Raw genomic sequence first — 24,932 nt, 5'->3', positions numbered from 1 at the left:
GTTCTCGGATTCAGAATTTGCCAGGTTACGATGAACAATTTTGCGTCGGGGTTGTTTTGTTGTCTTAATGCTAGTTTTGAGTTGGTCCAACTGGGGTGTGAGCCAATTTTGAACGGTTTGTAGTACACTGGCTGTGAGAATTGGCAAAATGCTTTGCTTGAGGTCTTGCATAGCGGCTTGAACTGATAGGTTCAGCTGCTGCGGAATAATGTCTTGTACTGTAAGCTTGGTTTGTTCTAGGATCATTTTGCTCTGCTCCTCAAGCTTAGCCTCTAGTCTGCTTAGTCGACCTTCTGTGTCGTTCGAAGCACCTACTACAGTTTTAGACACACTAGTGTTACCCGATACGTCTGACTGAGTGTCCTGCTCATCGTTCGAGCAGTCGGAGGTGTGCATAGCCACCGGTTCCGACGGTGGTGGAGGAGTAGCAGCCTGCGACGCCTTCAGCGCCCGATTTTCGCGTTCTAGAGTTTCAATGCGTTTTTTCATGGCTTCCAATTGTTTTAAAATTTCAGAATTGGAGGGGGAGGCAGTGGTGGTGGTGAGAGACTGAGAGGAGATCCCTACCCAATTGCTCACCTGTTTGGGCGGGTTTGCCAGTGACGGGAAATCCTCGGCGCCGAAGGTAGGCGGCCTCGACTTCTGTCCGGCTGGGGATTTGATCGGCTTGGGCTTGTTATGCATGGGCTTCGCTTTTTCGTCAGTCCTGAGAGGGGCTGAGGGCTCTTCTTGCTTGTTTTTTAGTCCATGTTGCCGCTGTGTTAGAGCGGGCTTCCATGCCTTCCGGAATTTTCCGACGCACTGCGCTGAGCCGGTGAAATGGTTTTCACCGCATATAAGGCACTCGGGTTGACAGTCGTGCTTCGCTGGGCCCTCCGGAGTGAGTTCCACTTTCGCACCACAGTGAATGCACCACTGATTGTCCGGATTGGGGCACGCATTCGGTCTGTGGCCCACCGTTCCACACCGGTAACATGCCCGAACCGTTTTCTTGTAGTAGCGCACTGGCACGTTTTCAGAGCAGTAGTGAATGAATCTTGGAACGCGGCGTTTTTTGAAGGTCACCACTGCAACGTTGGATGTTCCGCGTTTTCGTACATACGAAATTTCACCGTTGATCCACTCGAGCTTGCGTCGAAGGGATTCCGAAGTTTCATTGTCTGCGACGGTGACGATACCCTTGCAGGATTCTCCGGCTGATTTCAAATGTCCTTGAAATGGTACCTGGCGGTGCCCGATCGTCAGCGTGATGTCCCCGATGAGCTTCGAGGCCAGGCTTTCCGTTTTCACTGACGACGCGGTAAACCAAGACGAGTAGGCCCTGTTTGCAAAAAAAGTGCGTCTTAGAACAAGGATATGCCACCGCAACTGCTGCTGCCAAATGAAGTTCTGGCCAACGGGTGCGTGCTTATATGGTCCTCGTTGATGATGGTGTGCAGTACGCGTAGGCACAGCAGGCAGCGCAGGGGTCAAGCACCTCGATGCCCTGCGATGAGTGCGTGCAAACGTGCACGATAATCCACGGTAGCCACTGACGACGCGGAAAACCAAGACGAGTAGGCCCCGTTCGCAGAAAAAGTGCGTCTTAGAACGGGGATATGGCACCGCAACTGCTGCTGCTAAATTTTTCCTTTCGTGCAATCAGCAGTGCGACCGTACGTCCATGTGTTCGTACATCCATGCATCCGTCCGTCTGTGTGTCCATCCCTACATCTGTCTGTCTGTTGTTACGTTTGGCCCGGCACTTCATCTGGGCAGACGCCGTTGTGCGTAAGCCGGTCTACTGGGGGGGGGGGGGGGCTCTCTATTATGTAACGGTTCAACCACCACGCTCGTGGTTTGTGAAACCACTAACCTTTCTTTGCAGTAAATAAGTGTAAATAGTGTAATTAACATGTTTGTTTTCGTATCCTCTTCTTGTCAGCGTTCGTTTCCTCCACCCGGTTACACCACGCTACCGCAAGGTTTCTGGTAGACCCCCATTCGCAACACCTGGTGGCAGCGGTGCGATGCCATCAGTGACCTTCCTTCCGACCCTTAACGCTGTGCGTCCATCCGTGCATCTGCCCATCCATCCGTGCATCTCTCCACACTCTAAGGCAAAAGGGTGTTAAATGGGTGTGCTTTGTGTCCTTTTGGGGACTAATGGGGCTGCCAAAACCATAAATCCCTTTAAGGACTAACGACACCGGGTCTAACAGTTAGTCCCCACTTACGAGCTCAAGGGACTAACATTTAGTCTTTACAATAACACCTTAGTGAGTAACTGTTAGTCCCACATACGAGCTCAAGGAACTAACATTTAGTCTTTACAGTAACACCTTAGTGAGTAACCGTTAGTCCCGCCATTCGCCTCAAAGGACTAACATTTAGTCATCACATCTGCACCTTATAGGGCAACTGTTAATCCTTGATGACAGACTGAAAACACCCGCAAAACACATCGGCAGACCTGTTTTGGGTGTGTCGTCGGGAGATCTGCGGCTGAGCTAAAATTTTCTCATGTCTTTACTTCAAACCACCACGAAGGTGGAAATGCATAGCTCCGAATTTTTAGTGCCAAAATACTGAGTCAAAATCAAGAGACGTAGACAACATTGCATTGATGTTGGCTACGTGTCTCCCTTCTCTCTGTATTTTTCACGCTGACAATTCGAACTTATGCATCTCTACCAACCCGACAATCTCGCCGCACTGATAATGGGAAAATCTTGGGGGCGATAGCGATGCCCCGTCAGAGGCTTCCACGGCATTTGAATAGGAATGTTGTCCACGCAGTGGAATTTTTTCTTCGCTGTCCTTTTGTGTTTGTTCATCCCCGTCGCTCGACGCCGTAGAATATGGCGGGAGCTGCTCCGCGTAGCTGGAGAGGGACAACGACAGAGCGGGGATCAAGGTGTGCATGTTTGGTCGGCGTCTATCTGTGTACCTGCAGTGTGACTAGAGAATTGGTCAACGAAAGGTTGTGAGGACGAGAAGATGCGAACGGAGTTTTCCAGAGATCATCAGCGGACTGTTTGTGTGGTTGAGGGTAAATAAGACGACGAAAAGACAGAGGACACTCCGAAAGACAGTCTGCAGACCAAAATTTGTGTCGTGTCTCTCCAGCGCAAGCGCGCCTTAACTGGTAGATGCGAGAAACCACCGTTCCGCCCTGTCGTCTGCCAGTGGTTGTTCCATTGCATGGGTTGGCTCGCTGTGCGCACTGCACACTCATTCCCTCAGTCCTTCCCGCCACCGAGCGCAGCGGATGGTCGCCCCACCCGCTCCCAATTATGCGGCAGCCTTCATAAAAGCCAGCAACGAGATCAGGCGTTTAGCCATTTGGGTCTCCACTCTAAAAAGCTTCGCTCATCGGTTGTCATTGTACACGGAACAAATGCTACGTGTGCTAATACACAGATATTGTATCAATAATTGTTTCACTTATAGTGGTTGTGGCTACATCAGGTTATCAGGTATGCAGTAATGAGCAGTTGAACATTCGCGATGTCTCGTAAGGCATGAATGGGTTGAAGTGGGCTCATTGTTTTTTAATTCTCTTTTTTTCAATTACAGCTCGTCTATGACACCACTCTTTCGATCGCCTTCCAGTGTCGATCACTCTGGCCTCCATGGGGCACCACTCGACTCAAGGTTGGTCAACTATATGCTTTCAAAACTTTCCTGAATGTGCCATTTTTTGCTATCTCTCACAGTTCTTTATTAAACAGATAGGACACATCACGCTTTATTCGGTGGTGCTTCGCAAAAGTAGAGGGCACCTACACATATACAAAAATGCATAATAAAACAAATCAGTAAAAGATGAGCCTCAAAAGTCGCCGGCTATAAACCCCACTTACCACCGCCAAACGTCATTTCTCCATGACAGCCATCCTCTTCTAACAATGTTTCGGCTGTTGCGAAAGGCTCCATCTGAATGCCAAACCGTAGAAAGCCGAAATGGCTCAATTGCACGCCCAGCTGACCATAGTACAAAATCATTCGTCTGACGCTCGCAAAGAAAGATTGCAGACGCTCGCAAAAAAAGCAGCGTGTGAAGTGACTGACGTCAAAATTTCCGTGTGCACCAGTGTTCCCCGGGTCTCGGGACATTCACGGTTTTATAAAGGTATTAAATTATAGATAATATGGTGAAGAAAGGGTATTAGATTTTCGGTAGCCTATTAGTGTACCCAGTAGGGTAACCCAAGTAACAAGAGTTAGATCAAGAATTGAGGGTCATAACCCCTTTATTCAGAGTGTAATGGCAAAACGTCAAATTAAATTTCCAGACCTGCCCTGACCTTACTAGTATTGTAAGTAAACCTTAAGGCGCTTGCTTTGCAAAAGAATTCGAATAAAATATTTTTATTTACACAATTGCTTACCCGCAAGAATACATCAGGTCTAGGCCTTGTATAGTACCCAATTAGAAGAGGCAGAGCCTCAAGCTCAATGGTTCTTTGAAAGTAATAAAACTTACTAGAAACGGTAACTACCGATGGCACGCAGGAAGCTGAACGGGCTATTGACATGGCGTCAATTTGCTTTTGACTCAGACTCTTGTAAGTAAACTTCAATAAAAAAGTCACACTGTCGCCACAAGGACAATGTAGTGACTGCGATATCGACTAACTAGAATGCTATGCAAAGTGAGGCCAGCAGCTTTAATGAATGCGGCCGCGGTAGTGTGTGAAGTAAGATTCATGCTGTCTGCAGCTTTGCACTAACTCTGCGATGGCAGCACAACACGTCTAAAGGTGTGAGCCGTTTGCTGATCACCTCTTAAGATACAGCGGCTCACGCGTCTATTGGGGACCACCTACGATGGTTAAAAGTGCACTTTTCACACCGGACGCTTGCAACTTCGACGCCTGCTCCTGTTTCCACGTGCATTTCTCTGCTGGAGCCTTTTAATTCGACGCCGTTCACCCGCTTTCATTTTCTCATGGAAACTGCGATACGTGAGGCGCTGTTATCGATTTGGCCTTTACACTGAACACGACGTCCAAGCTGAAGGAAAATGTTCGCTTCGAGCCTCCGTATAGTCTTTTTTGTAATAAAAGAATATCTCAGCTACCGAAACTGAGCTGTCATGACATCTACCAATGTAGGAAGGCGGCACTCAACGGCAATAATTGAGAACAATGCTCAAACTTGGTGGGCTGTATTTCTTATGCAGATTTGAATAATCCATAAGCTGCGACAGTGAGACGAGAGAGTTATAGCCTACGTGAAAACTAGGAGGTATGCGTTTCTCTGCTGGAGCCTCCTCAATCGACAACGTTCACCCGCTTTCAATTTCTCATGGAAACTGCGATACGTGAGACGCTGTTATCGATTTGGCTTTTACATTGAACGCGACGTCTGAGGTGAAGTAAAATGTTCGCTTAAAGCCTCCGTATAGAATTTATCGTAATAAAGTAAAAGCTCAGCTATCGAAACTGAGCTGTCACGACATGTACCAATGTAGAGCGGTGGAACTCAACGGCAATAATTGAGAACAAAGCTCGAACTTGGTGGGCTGTATTTCTTACCATTTGATTAATCTATAAACTGCGATAGTGAGACGGAAGAGTTATAGCCTACGTGAAAACTAGGAGGTAAAAAAAGAACGAATGCTTCCTGAACAGTTCTCTCTCACCTTCTAAATGAAACGAACCAAGTTGTTTTATTTGTTTTGTAGCACATCTTATCTACTTTCTGAACTTCGACCAATTCAGATGTTTCATACCCAATGCATAATATAATCGTGAAAACGGAAAACAGAACTGAAAAATAAATGTGCGCCTGGAAGATAACGTCAGTCGAAAGTCCCAAGTACTTTGTCTCATTTGGTTCAGTCTCTTAATAAAATATATTTTATTAAGACCCGTGTGATAGTAATGATGCCTGAGAATTCATTTGCTTAAAGCACGGTATGTTCAGGAGGCATGCCCTTGTGGGGCCGCTCTGTTCCTTAATTTTGGTCACCAGGGGTTCTTTGAAGTGTACTTGAGTCGAAGCACATGGATATACTTTTTAATTGGTTGCCCCTTTCACCCTCCGCTCCCTCCTAAAGGGGGGGGGGGCAATGAAGAGACAAAAAGCAAATGAATGGTAAGCAGTTCTGAGTCGCATGCTACAAACACAAGTGCAGGAAGTAGTCCACTCGTAAATCGCCTAACCTATTTTGACAAAATATTGGTATCCCACTATTCACAAGCCAGATTTTTCGCGTAGGCTACTTAGGGTGTCTAGAACAGTGAACACAGAAGCGCTAAGATTTTTTCACAAAAGTAAAACCCAGCGAATTCCGCCATCCAAACTGTGTCTATTCATGTTCTATCTGCGGGGTTGAATATTTCTGTCCCGAAGACGGAAAGCCATTATTACAATGTAAGACAGTGAATTCAAGATATTAGCGTACGTAAAAGGCAGATATGTGAATTTATCTTAGCGCACATGGTAAACAATGTGCGAAAGATATATCATCGTGTAAGCTTACCGATTTTTCTGAGACGCATGTGACGGTAAAATCATTTCTGCAAAAGAACATTCGATAGTATTCGTTACAATACGAATGTTGTTGGTTTGCGCGATATATATAGTTTTTTTTTTATTACAGCAACTGTGCTGACACTCCAGTGGCATTTTTTTTTCATTTGCGTCGCTGCCATGTTCTTTATAAATTTCAAGCTTGAAACATCGTGACGCAAATCATAAGTATGACGTGTGAGTGAGAGCTGCAGATGAACACTTTTCCGAAATTAAAATAGCCGGCTGTTTGCGACGAAAGCCACATCAAAGATTGCCGCTGGGGTGGTGGTGGAAGAGGAGGGCCGTGTGGTTCCGGACGCAAGTGAGTGCTTTATGTACCATGGCGTGTTCGCGCGCACCATATACTTACAAGGAATCAGTTGGCGACTGACACCTGTGTCTGTTTACCGTTACCATCGCCACGTTTGCATTGAAGCTACAAGTATACCACGAAGGTCGCTTGGCTCGCTGCATAAGGCAAGTTTATTCACGCCTGTGTTTTATATGAGTTACGCCAGGCCTCATGCTAATTGAACGAGCTGCTAGCTTTACTGTTTTTTATTCACAATTTTTTTCAGTTTTCTCACTGAAAACCTAAAATAACCAGGAGTAAAGACGCAGGGGAGTATACGTGATTGTCGCCGTGATTCTTGTAATAACAATGCTGTGGCGAAACCGCGCAACCAAAAAAAAAACAAATCATATTAGTCAATTTCAAAAGTTGAATGAGTACCATAAGTGACCTAATGAGAACAGACGATTGAGCCAAAAATGTAAAGGGTATTTTGTTAGAGTTAATTGCACCCGCGAAGAAAGAAAAATATACGAAAAGATAACCTGCCACTTTTCTTGGTTAGTTGTCATTAATGTTGTGTTTATCAAAGAAAAAAGAGCCCTTAACTTCGCACTTCGTTCCTGCGTTGATAAGTGACCAAAGTGACATAAGTAGAACGAGTAAGATAAATAACAGTCTACTGATGTTACGCCATAATGGTCTAGCGGATATGAGGTTCCACTGTGGGCCCGAAAATAGCGGGATTGAATCTCGGCTGTGGAGGCGACATTTTGATGGATGCGATATGCTCTAAGCACGTGTGCATAGATTTAGGTGTTAAAGAAGCATGGGTGATCGAAATTTCTGCAGCCCTTCACGGTGGCGTTCCTCATTATCGTATCATGGTTTTGGGAGAGGAAACTCCAACAATTAAATTTACGGTCTTACATAGTATTCAACTTGCAGATGTCTGCTTTGACTAGCCAACAACCCGTGACACAAATAAACAAATTTGCACTTTTTTTCTTTTATTCGCTTCTGTAGAGGCTGATTCCTTTACTAGATCTAACAATTCTTCATTTTCATATAACAGCATAGGAATTTCGTAGGTCAACCGTTGCATAATTGGGGCTGATCTTAGGGAAACTTATATTAACACAAAAGTTTCAGTGTGGTATGTGGTCGTTTGCATGTAGATTGATTTTGGTATCAAATTACAATTTGTTGCGATCGTGCTTATTGATTTGTCCTTGTGACATAAAGCACAGCGGTTTTGTTCCATAAATGATTGCTGTTTCCCTTACAGCGAGTCCACTGACAGTGGAGTGCCTTGTATCCAGGGTCTTCTCATCGGCATCCTGCTGCTCAGTGTCATCGGCATCATCATCGTCGCTTATTTCGCGGTGGTCAGATATACGACGGAGGAAAACCCCGACAGTACGTGGCATTAACAGCCTTAAATGTATTTTCATCGTGTACTAAGTCAGACCTTAACAGGCTTGAGTACATGTAGCTTTTGTAAAAAGTTAAATGTATTCCAGCCTGTTGTCGTGTATAGTATAGACCATGCTATATTAGAGTGGCGTTTACATTGAGGGGCGCTACGCATTGTATAGCTGAAGACTGCTTCTCGTGTTTATTGCAACAAAAGGATGGAACAATTAAATAATCTTTTACGCATTCTTCAAGAAGGCAGGAGGTTCATTAGTTGAAGACGTGCGTGCGTGAAGTACGGATATAAAAAAAAACGCAGTCAGCGTTCACTTTCGTTAGTGCCAGTGATTCGAAAGGAGAGATGTTGTTCAGATGTAACATATATGCAGTGTTTTCATCTTAAGTTTAAAAAAATGTTCTGTTTAAAAGTTTAAAAAGATAACCCTGTTCGGAATCGCTGGAACTAGAGGACAGGTATATACACGAAGTCAAAATATAGAATTGTCTAACATCAGACGTCTTAAGCTTTAACGAATTGCCCTCGGGTACATACTTGGCGCTTGAGTATCTGGAAATGAATTGGCAAGGCAGATTCTCTGCGAAGAATAAACGAGTTTCCTGGTATGCACAACAGGAATATCCGAAGGAATTAGTTAGTGTTACAGTTATGTTTAGCCTGATGTGTATAAAAAGACATTTTGATTTAAAAAGGATCGCTTTTGAACACCTAATAACGCCTTTAAGTTTTGCGTTGCGCGAAGGCTGGTGCATGAAGAAATATTGCTATGATATCAGCATCATTATTCCTGATGCCACGTTGACGATAGAACACCATCTCCTAAAACCTACTGAATTCAATTAGTTTTTTGAGAGATCAAATATACGGACACACAAGGCAGGTTTCATTTTTGACGTCGCCATGCTTTGTGATCATCATGTTCCGTGTAAAGACCGATCCAATAACATAGCTATGGGTCTGATATGGTTCACCCGCGAGTAAATAAACGCAGGCGCCGGCGGCAAATGCAGCTGTAGAAGAGATGAATCTAGTCGACATTTCGCATTGCATGAAGGGCACATGTTATAACTTCTCCCACATGCGTGGCCTACATTCGATTTGCCATGTAGCACAGCTTTTTTTTTTTTTTTTGTAGGGAGCATGAAGGGTCGCCGGAGAGGGGAGGGGAGATTCGCTTAGTAACAACAATGAACCTTCATCGTTACGGGCATGGTCGCGAATGCTCGTGCGCGTACTATCTCGGCAGCTACCAGCAGACGGCGCGCATGCTCTTTCACGTGCTGAGCTTTCACCACTTCGCTTTAAGAGGACCAGCTGTTCTAAAATCGTTTCTATACCTGAAGTGGCCACATTATCTTACACCATTGTTCCGTAAACTAGCGTGACATCTGATCCAAAAGTGTTAGCTGCTTGAGTTACACTTCGTATAACAGTGGAATTCGTTGCTACCGCACTTACTGCTTCGGCCTTTTGAGGAAACAGTTTCTTTCATTGTCCCGGTAACTTTCGAGAACCAGTGTTCAAGTTTCACAATTGATGCCGCAAAATTCACGCAGGGTCATGCCAGTTGATCTACGTTCTCGAGTAAACAACATTGTTGTCCGCCTTTCTGCTGTCTCGTGCGTTCGTTAACTAAAAAAATTAGGAGCGAATATGAAATACAAAGAGACGTACAAACTTGACTTCTTTAGAAGTGCGCCCACAGTTGAACAAAATATTAGGAAACTACACTGGATATATACTTATTTGGTTGTTTGTCAAACTGTAATACCTGCACTGAGTTGGATCTGAAAGTCAGCTTATCAATTTTCTCTGCGCTTTTTCGGCAAGACATCGCACGGAACTGGCAGGAGTAAAGAGGATTATGGTGCTCTTGCTGGCATTATCCCTCCTGGAGCTTAACTGGGATTATAAGGAGGGAGCCATACCAGAAGCTCGAAACCACCGCAAAACTCGAAACCACCGCGAAGAGATCCTGACAATAGCGCTTTAAGCTTGTTTCACAACTACACTGTGTTCTGGACACGTTTCATGGCTTTAAAACTTACTGCTGAAGGTTCATGTGTGTTGTTCTCAAACAAAGACATGACTTGTAGCGAGAGAGAAAGATGGGACGGTGGCCAACGTGGTCATGTCATTGCCTCCCCACTTTATTATGAAAGGCGATTGCCGAAGCGGAGCGGCGGTGGCTGCAGCGACCAAAACCGCCAGACGCGTGAGCACGATCTACCCAGCTCGCACCTCGAGCTATGGCATGAGCTGCACGAGAGGCGCAGCACGGTGGCTAGAAAAATGACGATGATGATGAATGGCGTGATCATGACGCTACAGGCTAATTCGTCCACCACAGGAATTACGTAAAACTTGAAAGGTAACCATGTATTCACAGAAGTAGTTGACTGTTTATTGTAGATTGCTAAATGAGTTATTGCAGAATGTTGTTTCGCACCAAATGGTACCGTAACTGTTAGACGCGGATGCACCCACGTTGAAGCTTAGTGATGCATGCTTGCGAAGACCATCGTTCGTGATAAAGGTTGAACATTTGTGATCGTCGAAGGGAATAATATACACGTGGACCCATCATACAAGGAGTCCCGCACAGACATGGCATCTGCAAGTACATCATGAACATAGGTACTCAATATGGACTCAATCGAAACGTCGTCATTTCAAAAGAGCAACGCCAGGTTGTGCACTTCCTGTTTATAGGATTGTATACACTTATGCTCACGCATACACTACCAAAGAGCACTTAAAGAACAAATGTGGCAGAGTTCCCAGCTTAATCCGTGAACGCGGGAAAGCGTTCGCTTCCCACCGACGTGAATGTCACTGAACCAGATGACTCACTGCACGAAATTGGCCCTTCTACGTCATTGCCATTTTGTTACACTCATTGCAGCAATTTTAATGCGTGGTTGAATTGCACTCAACGCAGTAGCGATATGCCTGGCAACCTCCACCAGGGGGCGCTGCACAGCGTGCGGTTCGCCGCCTAGGTGGTCAGTGGTTATATAGAAGAGGAAAAAGGCACCTAATTTCTGTCTGCTTCATGGGTGACATGGCGCAGTGACATAGGTGTGGGGGAAAGGAGGAATAAAAAGAATAGCAGAAAATATATGAGAAGTAGGACAGTCAAGCGGCAGGAAAAGGAGGAGATAGGAAAGTGGGGATCCGGTCGAAGCAGTCCAAGGACGGGGCACCACAATGCGAGAGCTTCGTGGCGTCAGGAGACCTTAAAAGTTTAACTGCTTCGGCTAGTTCGTATGATATGACGATAGTTATAGCGCGAGAACAGAACGACGACACGGAGACCTTCGTGTCCTTCTTGTCTCTGTGTCGTCATTCTGTTGTCGCGCTATAACTATCGTCATGTCAGGAGACCGCGGAGGGTGAACCAGTTGGCGGGAGCTACGCTGTCGTCGGAGATCGCGAGGGCATGACCGTGCAGTTTGAAAACCTTCGAGCGAATCCTCCGCCGCCTTTCGAGCAAGAACCGGTAACTCGGTGTTCCGCTCCCGCATTCTGCCTGCGCTCTCTCAGCACGGTTACGCGTCCTGCACGCGGGACTCGCTCGCTGGATTCCGTGCCGACCGGTTGTGCCTTCGCGATCTCCGACGACAGCGCAGCTCTGGCCGACTGGGTTGGTCGTACGCCATCTCCTGCCGCCGACAAGAGCTGTCGCTGAGTGGTGCCCCGTCCTCGGACTCCTGTGACCGTGTTTCATCTTTCCTAACTCTCTTCTGTCGTCGCTTGCTGTCCCTGCGCATCTCTCTCTCTCTCTATACCTTTATTCCTATCTTTTTAATCACTCCTTACCCCCATCCCTCGTGAGCTACTGTTGAGATGTCGCACGCTGATACAGAGAGTTACGGGGCTCACTTTTCTCTTCTTTTCTCTTTAGGGATCACATAAGAAAAGAAAAAAGCCCTGCACGCGCTGTTGTCTGGTTGCCGTGCACGCGCAGCGTCACAGGCGACTTGCTTCGAAAATTTGAAAAGATTGTAAAAACGTTTTCGGGGTGTGAATTTCACCAGATTTGAGAGCGATTAGGTCACAACCTTTGCGGTACCAAGCAAGTCAAACACGACGTGTTTGAGCGAGTGCTATGCGCGTGTCGATGATGAACAGGCGCATTTATATCAAATTAAAAGTGACAACAGGGCACGTGCCCTGTTGAGTCACTAGCCCCATTGCAATGCACGCTGTTTAGCTTCATAGCAGTTTCACTTTTGCCGAGATAGTTTTAACGTCATATCGTAAGTTCGATGCCACCTTGAATTTTTTTCCCCGGATCTTTTGAAAGAATTTTGACTCGCACAAAAAAAAGAAGTATTTTATGCCACCTTACACCATGCGTGTTTGCTGGGGCACAAGTTTTATTTCGGAATATATGTATTCCTGATCACGAAGCGTGTACAGTGACTCGAATGTCACTTCGGTTGTTTTGACAGCTAGCTTAGCCCCACCGTGGTGGTTTAGTGGACAATCTATTCGGCTGCTAACCCGCAGATCGCGGGAACAAGTACCGGCTGTGGTGGTTGCATTTTCGATTGAGGCTAAAATGCTATAGACCCGTGGGCTCGGATTTGGGTGCACATTGAAGAACCCCAGGTGGCCGAAATTTCTGGAGCCCCCCAGTACGGCGTCTCTCACAGTCCTATGGTGGTTTTGGGACGTTAAACCCCACCTATTATCAACACAGCTAGCTTGGTCTTGGTCATATATGCAATACCTAGTATGATCGAGCATGTTTTTCGTTACACCGAAAGTATCCCCTGATAACCACGTCCGATTTCAGGAAATAATGGAAAATTGTTTTTGCCACCTTGGTGCTTTTTTTTCCAACTGGATTTTCATAACGGCAGCTGTATAGCGCCTGCGGCCCAGGTGGGAGCAAGAATATAACATTTTACGTGCCAAAATCATATCATTAGGAAGCACGCCATGATTTGAGGCTCCAGAAAAATCACAGCCATCTGAGGTTTTTTTATTATGCACCTAAATATGTTTGAAGTGTAAGGCGTGAGGATGACAATGGACGGCGGGTGCATATACACCGAGCTCCTCTTTTGATTACATTGAGCGTCATCCCATCGTACGCTTCAAATATGCAAAACCAACACGCCCTCTCTGCTATCCTTATCCCTAAAGCTAAGCGCAGTGTTACTACGTTTCGCTACCACGAAAATGCAGCTGGCGTATGCGGGAATCGAACTCACGACTTCGATTTAGCAGCGTCACACTCCAGCCTGCTAACTTATTGGTGGGTGTTGTTTGAAGTCCTGGAACGCTCAATGCGAACACGCAGCATAAATATGTTTACAGTGAGCGGCGACGAGAAGCCTACAGGCATCAGCTGATTGGAACACCTGCAGGGCTCACGGTATGGTGAATTAAAAGTGTATTAAGTTAGCAAGCTCAGCCGTTTTCGCATTACAAATCGTTGTCTCAGAAAGCCAGTGCCCCATGTCAAAATTTACAGCGGTTGTCTATTTGCTGTAGCTTCAGTTTACAAGCACACTTCTTTTTTATACGAGTCGGTATATTGCGTTTCTCTCTGTTATTAGTAGATACTGTGTGCAACGAAAAAGTCTTCAAAGTGACAAGACCGTGGAAGTACCAATGCAATGCCATAATCCATTCTTGACGCCACTCCTCCTCGCACTGCTTTCGTTGGAACCGGTAGAAATTAACGAGCAGTTTTTAGGTCTGCCACATTTTTAAACTGCTGTAGCAGGTCACATTGCAGCAGGAGTGCGTGTCTACGTCCCAGAATGGTGAAGGAGTGGAGCACGTAGCTTGCGAGGAGCGAGATCACAGCCCCAAGGAACATGTCTTCCATGCGCGTGATGGGAAAACCAAGCAAGCGCGGCAGGTCCGAGCGACCGGAGCTTTGCCTTCTCTCCACTAGAGCGGTGGAGAGCGCTACGCAAACTTAAGCCTGCCTTCCTCATGCATGCGCAAAGTGCACCAGCCTGGTGACAAGGCATCACACCCCCGCACAACGCGAAAGGTAATGCACGTAATTACATTGTCACGGAACGCAATATGCACACGTGCCACGTGACAAATACTGTAACGTTTCCTACATTGTCACGCTTAACTCCTCCGTTGCGCCTAAACTACTGTAGTGCTCCCTGGCAGTGCTCGTCAGTCTCTAGATGCAGTACTTCACTGCACCCCTCCAAGACAGCGACACCACCCCAATCAACCAAGAGCATTTACAGAAGAAAAAGGTGTGAGAGACGTACAGTGTGTTTGTGAAGCGTCATTCATGTGCTTCGTTGACGTAGAGAGTACGGCACTGGAAACCTTGAGAGGCGGACCGAGAGGTCTTGGGTTCGACTTCCATGCCATACGATTGAGCGAATATTTTTCTTCTGATTTTTTGTCATATGTTGGCATGCATTTCACCGACATTACTTCTAAGGCAAAAATGGTGTCAGTGAAGTCTTCGTGGATCCTGACGTCCCACACGTACGCGTGTGAAGCCAAGGTGCATTTACTTGTCCGCTCTTCTCAGGGCGCAGAGCTTACTGGTTTATTCGCGAGTATAACGTCGTAATGGTAACCGAGAACGCTTGAAAAAATGGGCGATTAAAACAGTTTGATATCAGAGCGTACGCTAAATAGTGTGAAAGAGATGGTGAAACGGAGGGGGGAGGGGAAGTCTTTGTTTCTTATATAGCACTTCAGCATCATAAATGTACACCCACTCGGCCCGCTTCCCTAATGTCGGTCATTCTGAAGGAGTGGAGGAAAGCGTGCAGGATAGTGCACCTTGAGCTTGAGCAGGAAAGTGTAAACTCGAGAAAAAATTGGCCCTGTATCAGCGTGTTAATCTGCAAATGTTGTCGCAAAACGATAGTTTTGCATGTAAAGAGAGTGAACAAAACATTTACTTGATAATCTGCGCAAGAAAATTGGTGAATGGTATTCTGGAGGCGCTGCGTTAGAGTGCCTCGAGCGTGCAGCGGAAGCGAACGAGCGCAGAAAGTCACGTCGATGGATGGATGGATGGATGGATTGATATGGCTGTACCCTTTAGATCGAACGGTGCCTACGCCACCAAGCCGTAATAATTAGTGACCGAAAAACTAGATTTATCTTTTTTTTCTTTAAATAGTGAGATTGAGGACTGGTACTTTGCAGTGAAGGGTTTGATTTTCACTCGTGCCTTGACTTTAGAAACCAATCAGATAACCTCCTTCTAGTTATTTCTACCCATTTAAAATCTATTTTGCCCTCCCTGTCCCTAAACCCTATTCCTTTGACAAACTCTGCGCCATCACCCTGAACTATAGGACGAAGCCCTTTACAGAACATTATCAAGTGTTAAGCAGTTTCTTCCTCCTCTCCACAAGCACTGCATACCGTGTCTACCTCTTCGTATTTGGCCAGATATGTCTTGGTTCTCAATGCTCCCGTCCTCGCCTCAAACAGTAGAGAACTACCCCGAGCACTATCATTGATCCTTTCATCGGCAATTTTTTGCTTAAAGGTTCGATAGATCTCTAGTGCGGACTTCTTAAATGCCGATTCTCCGCATATCGGTCTCAGCTTCTTTCACCTTCTTCTTAACACAACATCACACCTATTGTAATTCCACAGTGCCCTATTTTTTATCACTGCTGCATTCCTGCTCCCTTTAGTCGTCACGTATATTTCGTGTTCCCTTAGGTACTCGGTCCCATTGCTTATTCATACTTCCAGATATTTGTATTTATTTGTTATCTCTAGCGTGACCTCCTGTATTCTAATCCCACTACCTTCACTATCATTAAAAATCATTAGTGCAGAATTTTTCTTACTGAATCTGAAATCTAACCTATCTCCCTCATTACCGCAGATGTCCATCAATCTCTTCAAATCTTCCTTGTTGTCAGCCATTAGCACTGTATCATGTGCGTTCATCAGTGCTGATAGTGCCTGTTCAATGAGTTTTCCTTGTTTGACGAAAGACAGATTGAAGCCAAGTCCACTTTCCTCTAACTTGCTGTCTAACCCTTGTAGGTACATCTTGAATAACAAGTGTGACAGGGGACACCCCTGCCTAAACCCCGTTTTACCTCTGTGGTCTTGGATACCTGTTTTCCCACTTTATAACTACCTTGTTACCTTTATAGACATCCTTTAAAAGATAAGTGACTCCATCTTCCACACTTATTGTGTCCAGTATTCCCCACAAGTCCTCTTGAATCACGCTATTGCACGCTCCCTTGATATCTGAAAATGCTAGCCACAGGGGCCTGTGTTTTTTTTCTTATACTTTGATGCACTTCGTCAGTGAGAACAGATTGTCTTTCAACCTCCTGTGTTTCCAAAACCCATTCTGCAGTTTCCCCAGCAACCCCTCATCCTCCATCCATGCCTGCAGTCTTTCCTTTATAATCTGCATCGCCAGCCTGTAGACCACCAATGTCACTGTTATAGTACGGTAGTTCTTTATGTCAGCTTTGTCCCCCTTTCCTTTATAGATCATGCTCATCCTGCCAAGTTTCCATCCATCAGGGACTTCGCCATCGATTATTATTTTGCTCACCGCCTCTCTGAAAGTCAGCTTATACTTCGGACCCAATGTCTTTATCAGCATAATTGGAATGCCATCTGGGCCTGTTGGTTTACTACTAGGAACTCTCTTCACAGCCCTTCCCCACTCTCGTTGTGAAAATCGAGTCATTGCGTCACTTGATTCATCCTTTTCTATTGTGGTGCATAAAGCACTTCTTTGTTGACATTTTTCTGTCACCCTTGTTCTTATATATTGAATAGCTTCGTCCTCTTCTAGCCGAGTACCTTGAGCTGTTGTTATAAACCTCTGCTCTAGGCTCGCCTCATTTCTTAGGGAGTTTAGATGGTTCCAAAATTTTGCAGGTGCCTTTCTATCCTTTTTATGTGCTTATGCCAGTCTATGAGCCCCCTTTCTTCTAATCTTTTCATTAATCAGAAAGGGATGCTTCTTTTCTACAGCTTAAAAATATGCCCCATTTTCTTTCAACATTTTCTGTCTGTTCACTCCGCTGCTTAGCATGTCTGTGTTCCCTAAAGGCTTCCTGACGTTCTGCTGCGGCTCTCTTAACTTCTTCATCCCACCAACTCTTGGGTTTGTGTCTTCTTTTCCGGGGTGACTTGTCACGTGCCTTAGCAAGCTCTAGCTCAAAGAGTCTAATTAAATTCGTGTATGGCCACACTGTTTTATTATCCTAAGTGATTAATTTCTCAATTTGTTTAGTAGCTATCTCTATTTGCCTTTCTGAATAAAACTTTTCCTGTAGTTGCTCATCTTGTCTCCTTCCCACTTTCACTGCTCCTCCAAAACTTAGCGTGATACGTTTGTTATCACTACCCTGACTTCTGAAGCCACATTCATTTATGTGCATTCCCCTGAGCCTATCATACATTCTATGTGACAATGCCTAATCTATCGTCGATTGCAGCCTTCCTACCTCCCATGTTATTTGCCCTTCACACTTCTCAGTACTGTTGCAAATGATAAAATTATGCCTTTCACACATATCAATAATCATTTTGCCTGTTGGGTTAGTATACACATCTATATCTTCTATATGCGCATTCATATCTACTAGTAAAATTATCTCGCACTCTTCTCCTAATTCCTCAATGTCCTTTGATATACACTCCACCATTGTTCGGTTTTCCTCTCTGGCCTTTGCTCCCGTTCAAAAATACACCAAACCAAGGAGTGTCATTTGCTCTGCCATTTGCCATTTTAGCCATGAATGTTCCTTGCGTTCCTGCTTGACCATTTGCCAGTCTGTACTTGTATGAATGAATACCCAAATACCACACCCCTTTCTGCTGCCTTCTGTTCTATTACAATATTCCCAAGCGTAGTCCGGATTGTTAAGAGGTTATTCCATGTCTCTAAGATGCGTTTCTACAAAACCGTATACTATCGGCCTTTCCTCCTTTAGCTGTTCTTCTATCTCTTCCCACCTCAGCGTCACAAGTGAGACATGAGCGCCATCTGGTTGTTTTCTCTGAAAACGAAGCACGTGGCTCTGAGGCGGGTGTGCGCGCCCGTCTCCGAGGTGATAAGGTGTAGAACGCAAGGCGACAAGTAGGTGTCACTACCGTCTCGTCTTAGCAAAGCGTTGGAAAAACTCGCCTTTTCGTGCAAGCGTTGCATGGTCTGGGGAGCGTGATAAGCGCTACGGTCCTTAGAATTACTTATGTATGCATTTTCTAGTAAAGTACGCACATGCAGAATATATACGTGTTGTTATGGTGTCCAAGACATGCGCAATAGTTGCTTTTTAATTCACAATCAACCTTTAACAACATTAGTGGGTGCTGCGGATGGAGTCGGCCGTTTCAAGTACCTGGTGCCGTTGAGTTGACAAACAAACATATGTACAGACAGACAGAGAGACAGACCAAAATTTTTGCGCCGAAGGTCTCGCAGCTTTGCCGCAAAGGCGAAGCAATGAACACGATAGCAATAAATTGGAAGGTCACGTGCAGAATAGCAAGCAGATAGAAACGTGCCCCACGTTTCTCACGCACAAAGTACGAACGAAACGTACTCACAGGTACCTGATAACGCGATTAAGTGTCTCAGTTGTTACTTCGCTGTGTCTGAAGAGCGCGCTCTTTTCGCAAACGGAGGCTGCGCAACGATTGCAGTGACATTTGTGCACCCGGTAACTACAACAGACTGGTTCCGACGAAACCCAAAGGCTAACCAAGACGTACGACTCTCCCCACTGCAAGATAAGGGCGCGCAATTTACTTCTTTCTTGCGTTTTCATATATATAAATACGTGTACATATACGGTGCATGACATCTACACCGACGCCAGCGGCGAAATCCAGTCGACAGTGTCCATATAATTGCAATCGCAATAAAAGCATTGGCGGGGATGTCTGACCAATTGAGCATGTGTTGATTCGCCGGTGCCACTGCCACTACTTCGCCACTGCTGAAGAATATATGCGTTAAGCTAAGAAGCTCGCTCACGCACAAGCCTCAACAACAAACTTAGCACATAGTAAATGTGTACACGCTACCTGTGGGTAACAGTGTCTCACGTAGATCTGGCTAGCAACAGCAGCTATGCCGGCCTACGTTTTCGAAGGTGACATGCTTAGTCGCGTCACCATCGTGCTTGGAGTGTCCAAGACTGGTGACGAAGGATGAAAAGCCACTTTTTGGTATTGTACCGCGTTAGTACAAATGATGACTTCTAAGTCTCAACAGTAAGTTTGCGGGAGTCCACGCCTATTTAGCTCCCAGCGAGGCCTACGACGATGGTACATAGGGCAGCCCTGAGCACTGGTTCAGGTTATCTGTGGTTTAACCTTAAAATAAGCATTACAGAGTGCAGGTGGAAAGTCAACTACAGCATGGAATTCAATACCTGTTATGAGAGAGGGAAGAGGAGAGAGATTGACAGAGGAAGACAGACATAGCGAGAAAGAAAAGAAGGATAACAGAAAAAAGATGGAAAGACAGAGAGCAAAACAGGGGAGAGGTAAAGATATGGAAAGAGGCGCAGAAATAAGATGGAAAAAATAATTATACAAGACGGTCGGAGAGAGAGAAAAACAGACCTCGAAAGGAGTTAGAAAGAGGAAGTGAAATAGAAAGAATGTGATTTGAAAGTTAGAAAGAACCAGAAAGACAAAATAGTATCTATGGGTGTACAATAGAATCAGAAATAAACAGATACAAAAAAGATAGAACAAACGAAGACAAAGGAAAAGATGGAGAGAAATAAAAAGAAACAAGGCTGGCCACCTAAGCCCGCAATAGATTGAGGCATGGGGCTACTATGTGTGAAGTTGCATGTTTTTACTCCCTATAGCACTTTAAGGTTATCTTGTTCTTTGTTCAGTGGGAATTATTTACGATCAATTTCCTGTATTTTGGGATTTATGTTGATAGATTTGGCTATGTCGCACTGACTCTTTATAAATGGAGCTGTTCGATATTCAGGTTAGTGAAAAACCCCTACGCAGCTTCAGGAAGTCGCAGCGGGTATGTGCCACGATAATTGACTTAGCACCACTACCCATGGGCGGTCCTCTCAAAATGAAACTACTAGGAAAGCGTGTTTTGTTGACGTAGCCGAATATCGCGGTGGTCATAACTACACTGCCGCAGTAATCGACACTCCAAAATTAGAATCATATGCAGTGTACGCACGAAACGCTCTGAAAAGCGGTGGACGTGTCTATAACACTGGCCCTAACCGATCAGGGATACGAAGTTGTTTTATGCGGCTTCAGAACCACAGTCAAGAAAAAAACTAATTTAAGGGTGGAATTCCCAGGCAAGTCCTGGCCACTCTGGCGAAAGCGGGTTGGCCCCAAAGCGCAAGCTCGACAATCGTGTAGTTCACCGCCAACGTCAGAACGAAACGTGGCACGCTGCCGAATCTGAACGAGACGGCATGCCTACGGCGCGAGACATGACCCGCCGCACCGAACAGGGACATGCCTCTCGCACAATAGGGAATACACCTCGCGCAAAACAGTATAGGCTCACTACCTCGAATGAAATAACAAAAGCATATCTTAACGCCAGAAGGATATCCCCGCCGCCGATCCGTAAGCTAAACGGAAGGCACGCCATCGCCAGGAGATAGCTTCATATGAAGACCATTCCTAACCTAGTCCTCCTAAAACAAATATACTTGGGAAAACATAAAAAAATACACATGCGAATTTTGCCAGGAAGGAATAGAAACATGCACTTCAAAACATGTTGTGGGGCTGTCGTAGTGCCAGTACGATGGCAGTTACTGTGCAGACCCTGTCATGGAGGTGGGCCATCGCTCTGTGCAGCAGAGACCTCGGCATCCGAACATAGGCAGTCCAGTGAGCTCTCGAGGCAGCGTTTAGGCACAGCCTAGGCGTTCCTCCGTCGGAGACCTAAGCCAGGTTTGCATAAAGCATTGCTGGACGTTCACTAGAGCTATATCAATCTATTTTTAGGTGTTTATAAAGCGCACGCCCAGAGATGGGAAGAGGGAGATCAGCATAATGGATAGAAGGATGGTTGGTGGGGAAAATGAAGGGATAGTTGGATGATTTATTTATTTAGTGACTGATTCATTCCACGGTTGTTTCCTGAATTTCGACTTTTTAAAACTCAGGAGCAATGTAATTTTTTCAGCATATTTATGCCTCATGCCGCTGTGATGACAGAACAATTCTTAGAACGTTCTGAATTGTGTTACTTTTTATTTAGCAGGGTGATTTTTACACCCTCTAGTTTTTGATCACAAATGTCCAAGTGTTACTATTCGATGCCGCAAGGTTCTCGCCTCAGCTTTAGGTTGAACCGATGGATGAAAAACTTTATTAGATGCGAAGCAGCTTAGAATAGAGCTGAATCTGGTGTGTGGATGACCATGCGCCTCCATTCCCCCTCTCTCTACTCTTCTATACTCCCCCTCTCTCGCAACGCCGACGCAGGTAGCTTTTGTCAGTCTACACTCAACCTCTCTCTTTCCTTTAGGCATCCCTCCCTACGGCGTTTACACCCTAATTGTACATGCACGCACCCCTCCTCCTCTCCTACACTCTTACATCTCCCGCCTCACAACGCTGACGCAGGCAGCGTCTGCTAGCTAGTTTTAGGGCCGAAGCTCCTTAAAGCGGCACCCGTTCGTCCCTCGTCGTAGTACGTAACATGTCTATGTTTGACCTGCAAGGTGGTGCCAGTGGAAGATTTCTCCTGTGCGTTGTTGAACAATAAAAAATTTGCAGCGTGCGCCTTAACTAAAAGCCGGATTCCCCTGTCTGTCAATCCCTATTAGCAGCCATTAGCATGTACATTGAGCTTTATCTGACAAGACAGGGTTGCTACGTTATACTTGCTGGGCGTAACCCCCTTGGTTTTAGAAAGCTTTAGCGAGCATTGGGCCGCAGTGCCACGAATACAGTGAACTAGTATATATATACTATGAACTCGAGGTGGTTAAAGGTGGGAAGTAGACACGAAGCGCAAGCCGTAAGAAAGTCTGCGTGTGCCACTTCTCGTTTAGTCCTTAGAATGTCTGCTGAATGGCGGTGCTTCTGTAGGCGGAATATATGACGAAAAGATGCGAGATGGTGGTAATTGGAGTGTTGACTAGATGGACGAACGGACACACAGACAGATGCATGGATGGATGCATGGATGGCTGAACGGACGGATGGATGCATGGGCGGACGCATGGGTGGATGCATGGACGAACGCAAAGAAGGACGCACGGATGGACGTGCGGATGCACGAACAGACGCACGCACGGGCGGTCACACAGATGGACGCATGTACAGACGGAAGCAAGAACGAATGGATGGACGGATGCTTCACCCCACTCTCCATCATTCACCCCGTGGATATGCTGCCATTTTTTATGGCTTCTCTGTCTGTCTGTCTGTCTGTCTGTCTGTCTGTCTGTCTGTCTGTCTGTCTGTCTGTGTGTCTGTCTGTGGATATGCTGTGCTAGGTTCGCCAGAGGGACGAGAGGCTGCGCTAGGCAGTGATGAGGTTAGAAAAAGGGAGTAACGGTTTAGAGCACAGGGTACTCTACTATAAGAGAGCTTAAAGCCGTCCCGTGGGCCTCAGTTCCCCAAGCTGCGTGATCGTACGCAAAACTCAGGAAGCCGACATCTATACGAGCCCAATGATGGGGGGGGGGGGGGTAGAAAAAGTGGGTACGATTTAGAGTACTTGGTACTCTACTATGGGAGAGCTTAGAGCCGTCCCGTGACCATTTGATGAACCCTTAAATCCAACTGCTTGTGCTGTGCAACTGTTCGCTGGCCTCCTCGTACGTTACGCACTCAATTTTGACCTCCAAGGTAGTGCTGGTGAAAGTTTTCTCCTCTGGGTGGTTGAACAATAAATAATCGTAGCTTGCGCGTTAACTAAAGGTAGACTGTGGGTCTCTGTGTCCCATCAGAGTCTTCTATCTCACTTCGCCCAATAGCGGAAATTCGCATGCTTCAGTAGAAAACACCGGTCCATCACTGTGTGCTTTGCTCTTCTTCAGTTTTCTGAGACTCCTGCGCAACGCCGTGATGACTGCCAGTGCAACCGATAGCGCCCGCTATATTTCGCATCTACACATGCTTTCCTTTAGTGGGAGAGGGAGCAATTTTTTTGTAGTCGTCTGGTACGCTCCCTGTTTGGGACAGTCAAGCCAAGCCCGAACACCGCATTGTGGGCCCTCTGGAGAATTCATGGTTGGGCCCGACAGCAGGGCTTTTGATTGCGCATAGCAACTTGTCTTCGTTGATTTAGCCCATGTCCCGTAACGAGGCGTAATACCAGAATAAATGGTCTAAGCTAGCGATTTCACTGCGGTACTTGCAAGAGCTGTTAGGTAAGGGTCGGGGTAAATGTGTTGCAATGAATTCGGGCTCAAGTATGAAGCCGTATCCTATAACCTGGAGCTTGCGCTTCATGTACCTTCTTCTGAGGAAGGGGATGGTCTCTCCCGTCAAGATAAAAGCTTCGTAATTGCACTGTACATGGTCGGTTGATGCCTATTTTTCACAATTGTGGGCTGGTTGGGAGTTCTAAACGGGTGCGGAAAGCGGGACCTTGAGTTTTGTGTGGGCCAGCTCGTTCGTGTTTATGGGGTCTCTCATGATGCATTCATTGTTAGTGGAGAATGATGTGAGAGGGTGGGTGGCGATGCCTTTGCTATCGAAGATGTGACAGAAATGCTTCTTTACGCATAGCACTAAGGCTGAAAGCAAGGGTGGCTGCTGTTGAGTCATTGAAGATTGCACGTTCTGAAACTAGGAGGGCCAAGGCCCTTGTCCGCCGCTCACAATGATGAGCACCATACCGTATAGGCGTTAATCGTCAAACCTCTGTCGTTGATCGAAATTACTGTGAAACTATCGCTTTTTCCATATTGGACCATGTCTAGAAAGTAGCTGCTGCCAGGAAGTTCGATCGCCCGGCGTAGGAGCAACACTTTCCTTCTTTGCTTTTTGCGCTGGGGATACGTCGGGCGTGGGGTGGGGGATATGAAGATGTTCTTTTTATGCTTTTTTGGTAAGCCCTGGTATCTTCGAAGTTGGCTTGCGGGAAGCTAATGTCTATTAAGAGTTGCCTGCCTGTCCTTTGGCCGCAGAAGAATAATCTGTGGCCTCTCGTTTGCTTATGGAGCTTCTTCCAGCCTATTATGAATACCAACTACAAGTGTCGGTCAGTGCGCGCGTAGTTTGGCAGTCTGAGTGCGCTTTTGATCCAACTTTTTATCATGAAATTTGGCTGGTCTCACTCGTCCCTTTCTCTGCATGCACAGTCACTAAGTACATTGATGACATGAGATGAAAGCTTGGAATTGAGAGGTTCTTTTCGGTGAGACCCCTCTTTCTGTAAGCGACCCTCTTTATTATTCTGATGAAAATACCCGCCTTCTTGAACAATTTGTTGATAACGATTGATATTGAGGGGGGGGGGGTGTTCAACGTCCCGAAACCACCATATGATTATGAGAGACGCCGTAGTGGAGGGCTCCGGAAATTTTGACCACCTTTGGTTCTTGAACTTGCACCCAAGTCTAAGCATATGGGCTTACAGCATTGCGCTGATTTGTGAATGGTTATGTAATTCGTGTTCACCACTTCCAGCGCAATTCTCAATAATAGGATGTACTCTGGTGATCAGATCTCAGATCTGTGCACATGGTGTATAGATTAACGTCAATGTTGTTTGGGCGT

At 45.9% G+C, this 24,932-nt stretch overlaps 1 protein-coding gene across 1 annotated transcript in view; it reads left to right on the top strand.

Moving 5' to 3' along the window:
• LOC142817328 (uncharacterized) overlaps positions 1-24,932 on the top strand; it is a 121,225-nt gene that overhangs the window by 72,017 nt on the left and 24,276 nt on the right. Inside the window, exons 4-5 of the mRNA XM_075894365.1 lie at positions 3,559-3,636; positions 8,085-8,215. Coding sequence (XP_075750480.1) covers positions 3,559-3,636; positions 8,085-8,215 — 209 coding nt within the window. The remainder of the gene's footprint in view (positions 1-3,558; positions 3,637-8,084; positions 8,216-24,932) is intronic.

The sequence above is a fragment of the Rhipicephalus microplus genome, chromosome 5 (assembly GCF_043290135.1).
Source record: "Rhipicephalus microplus isolate Deutch F79 chromosome 5, USDA_Rmic, whole genome shotgun sequence".
Lineage (NCBI taxonomy): Eukaryota > Metazoa > Arthropoda > Arachnida > Ixodida > Ixodidae > Rhipicephalus > Rhipicephalus microplus.
Note: the sequence above shows the minus strand (reverse complement) of the source record. Positions and strands in the feature narration are given on the sequence as shown.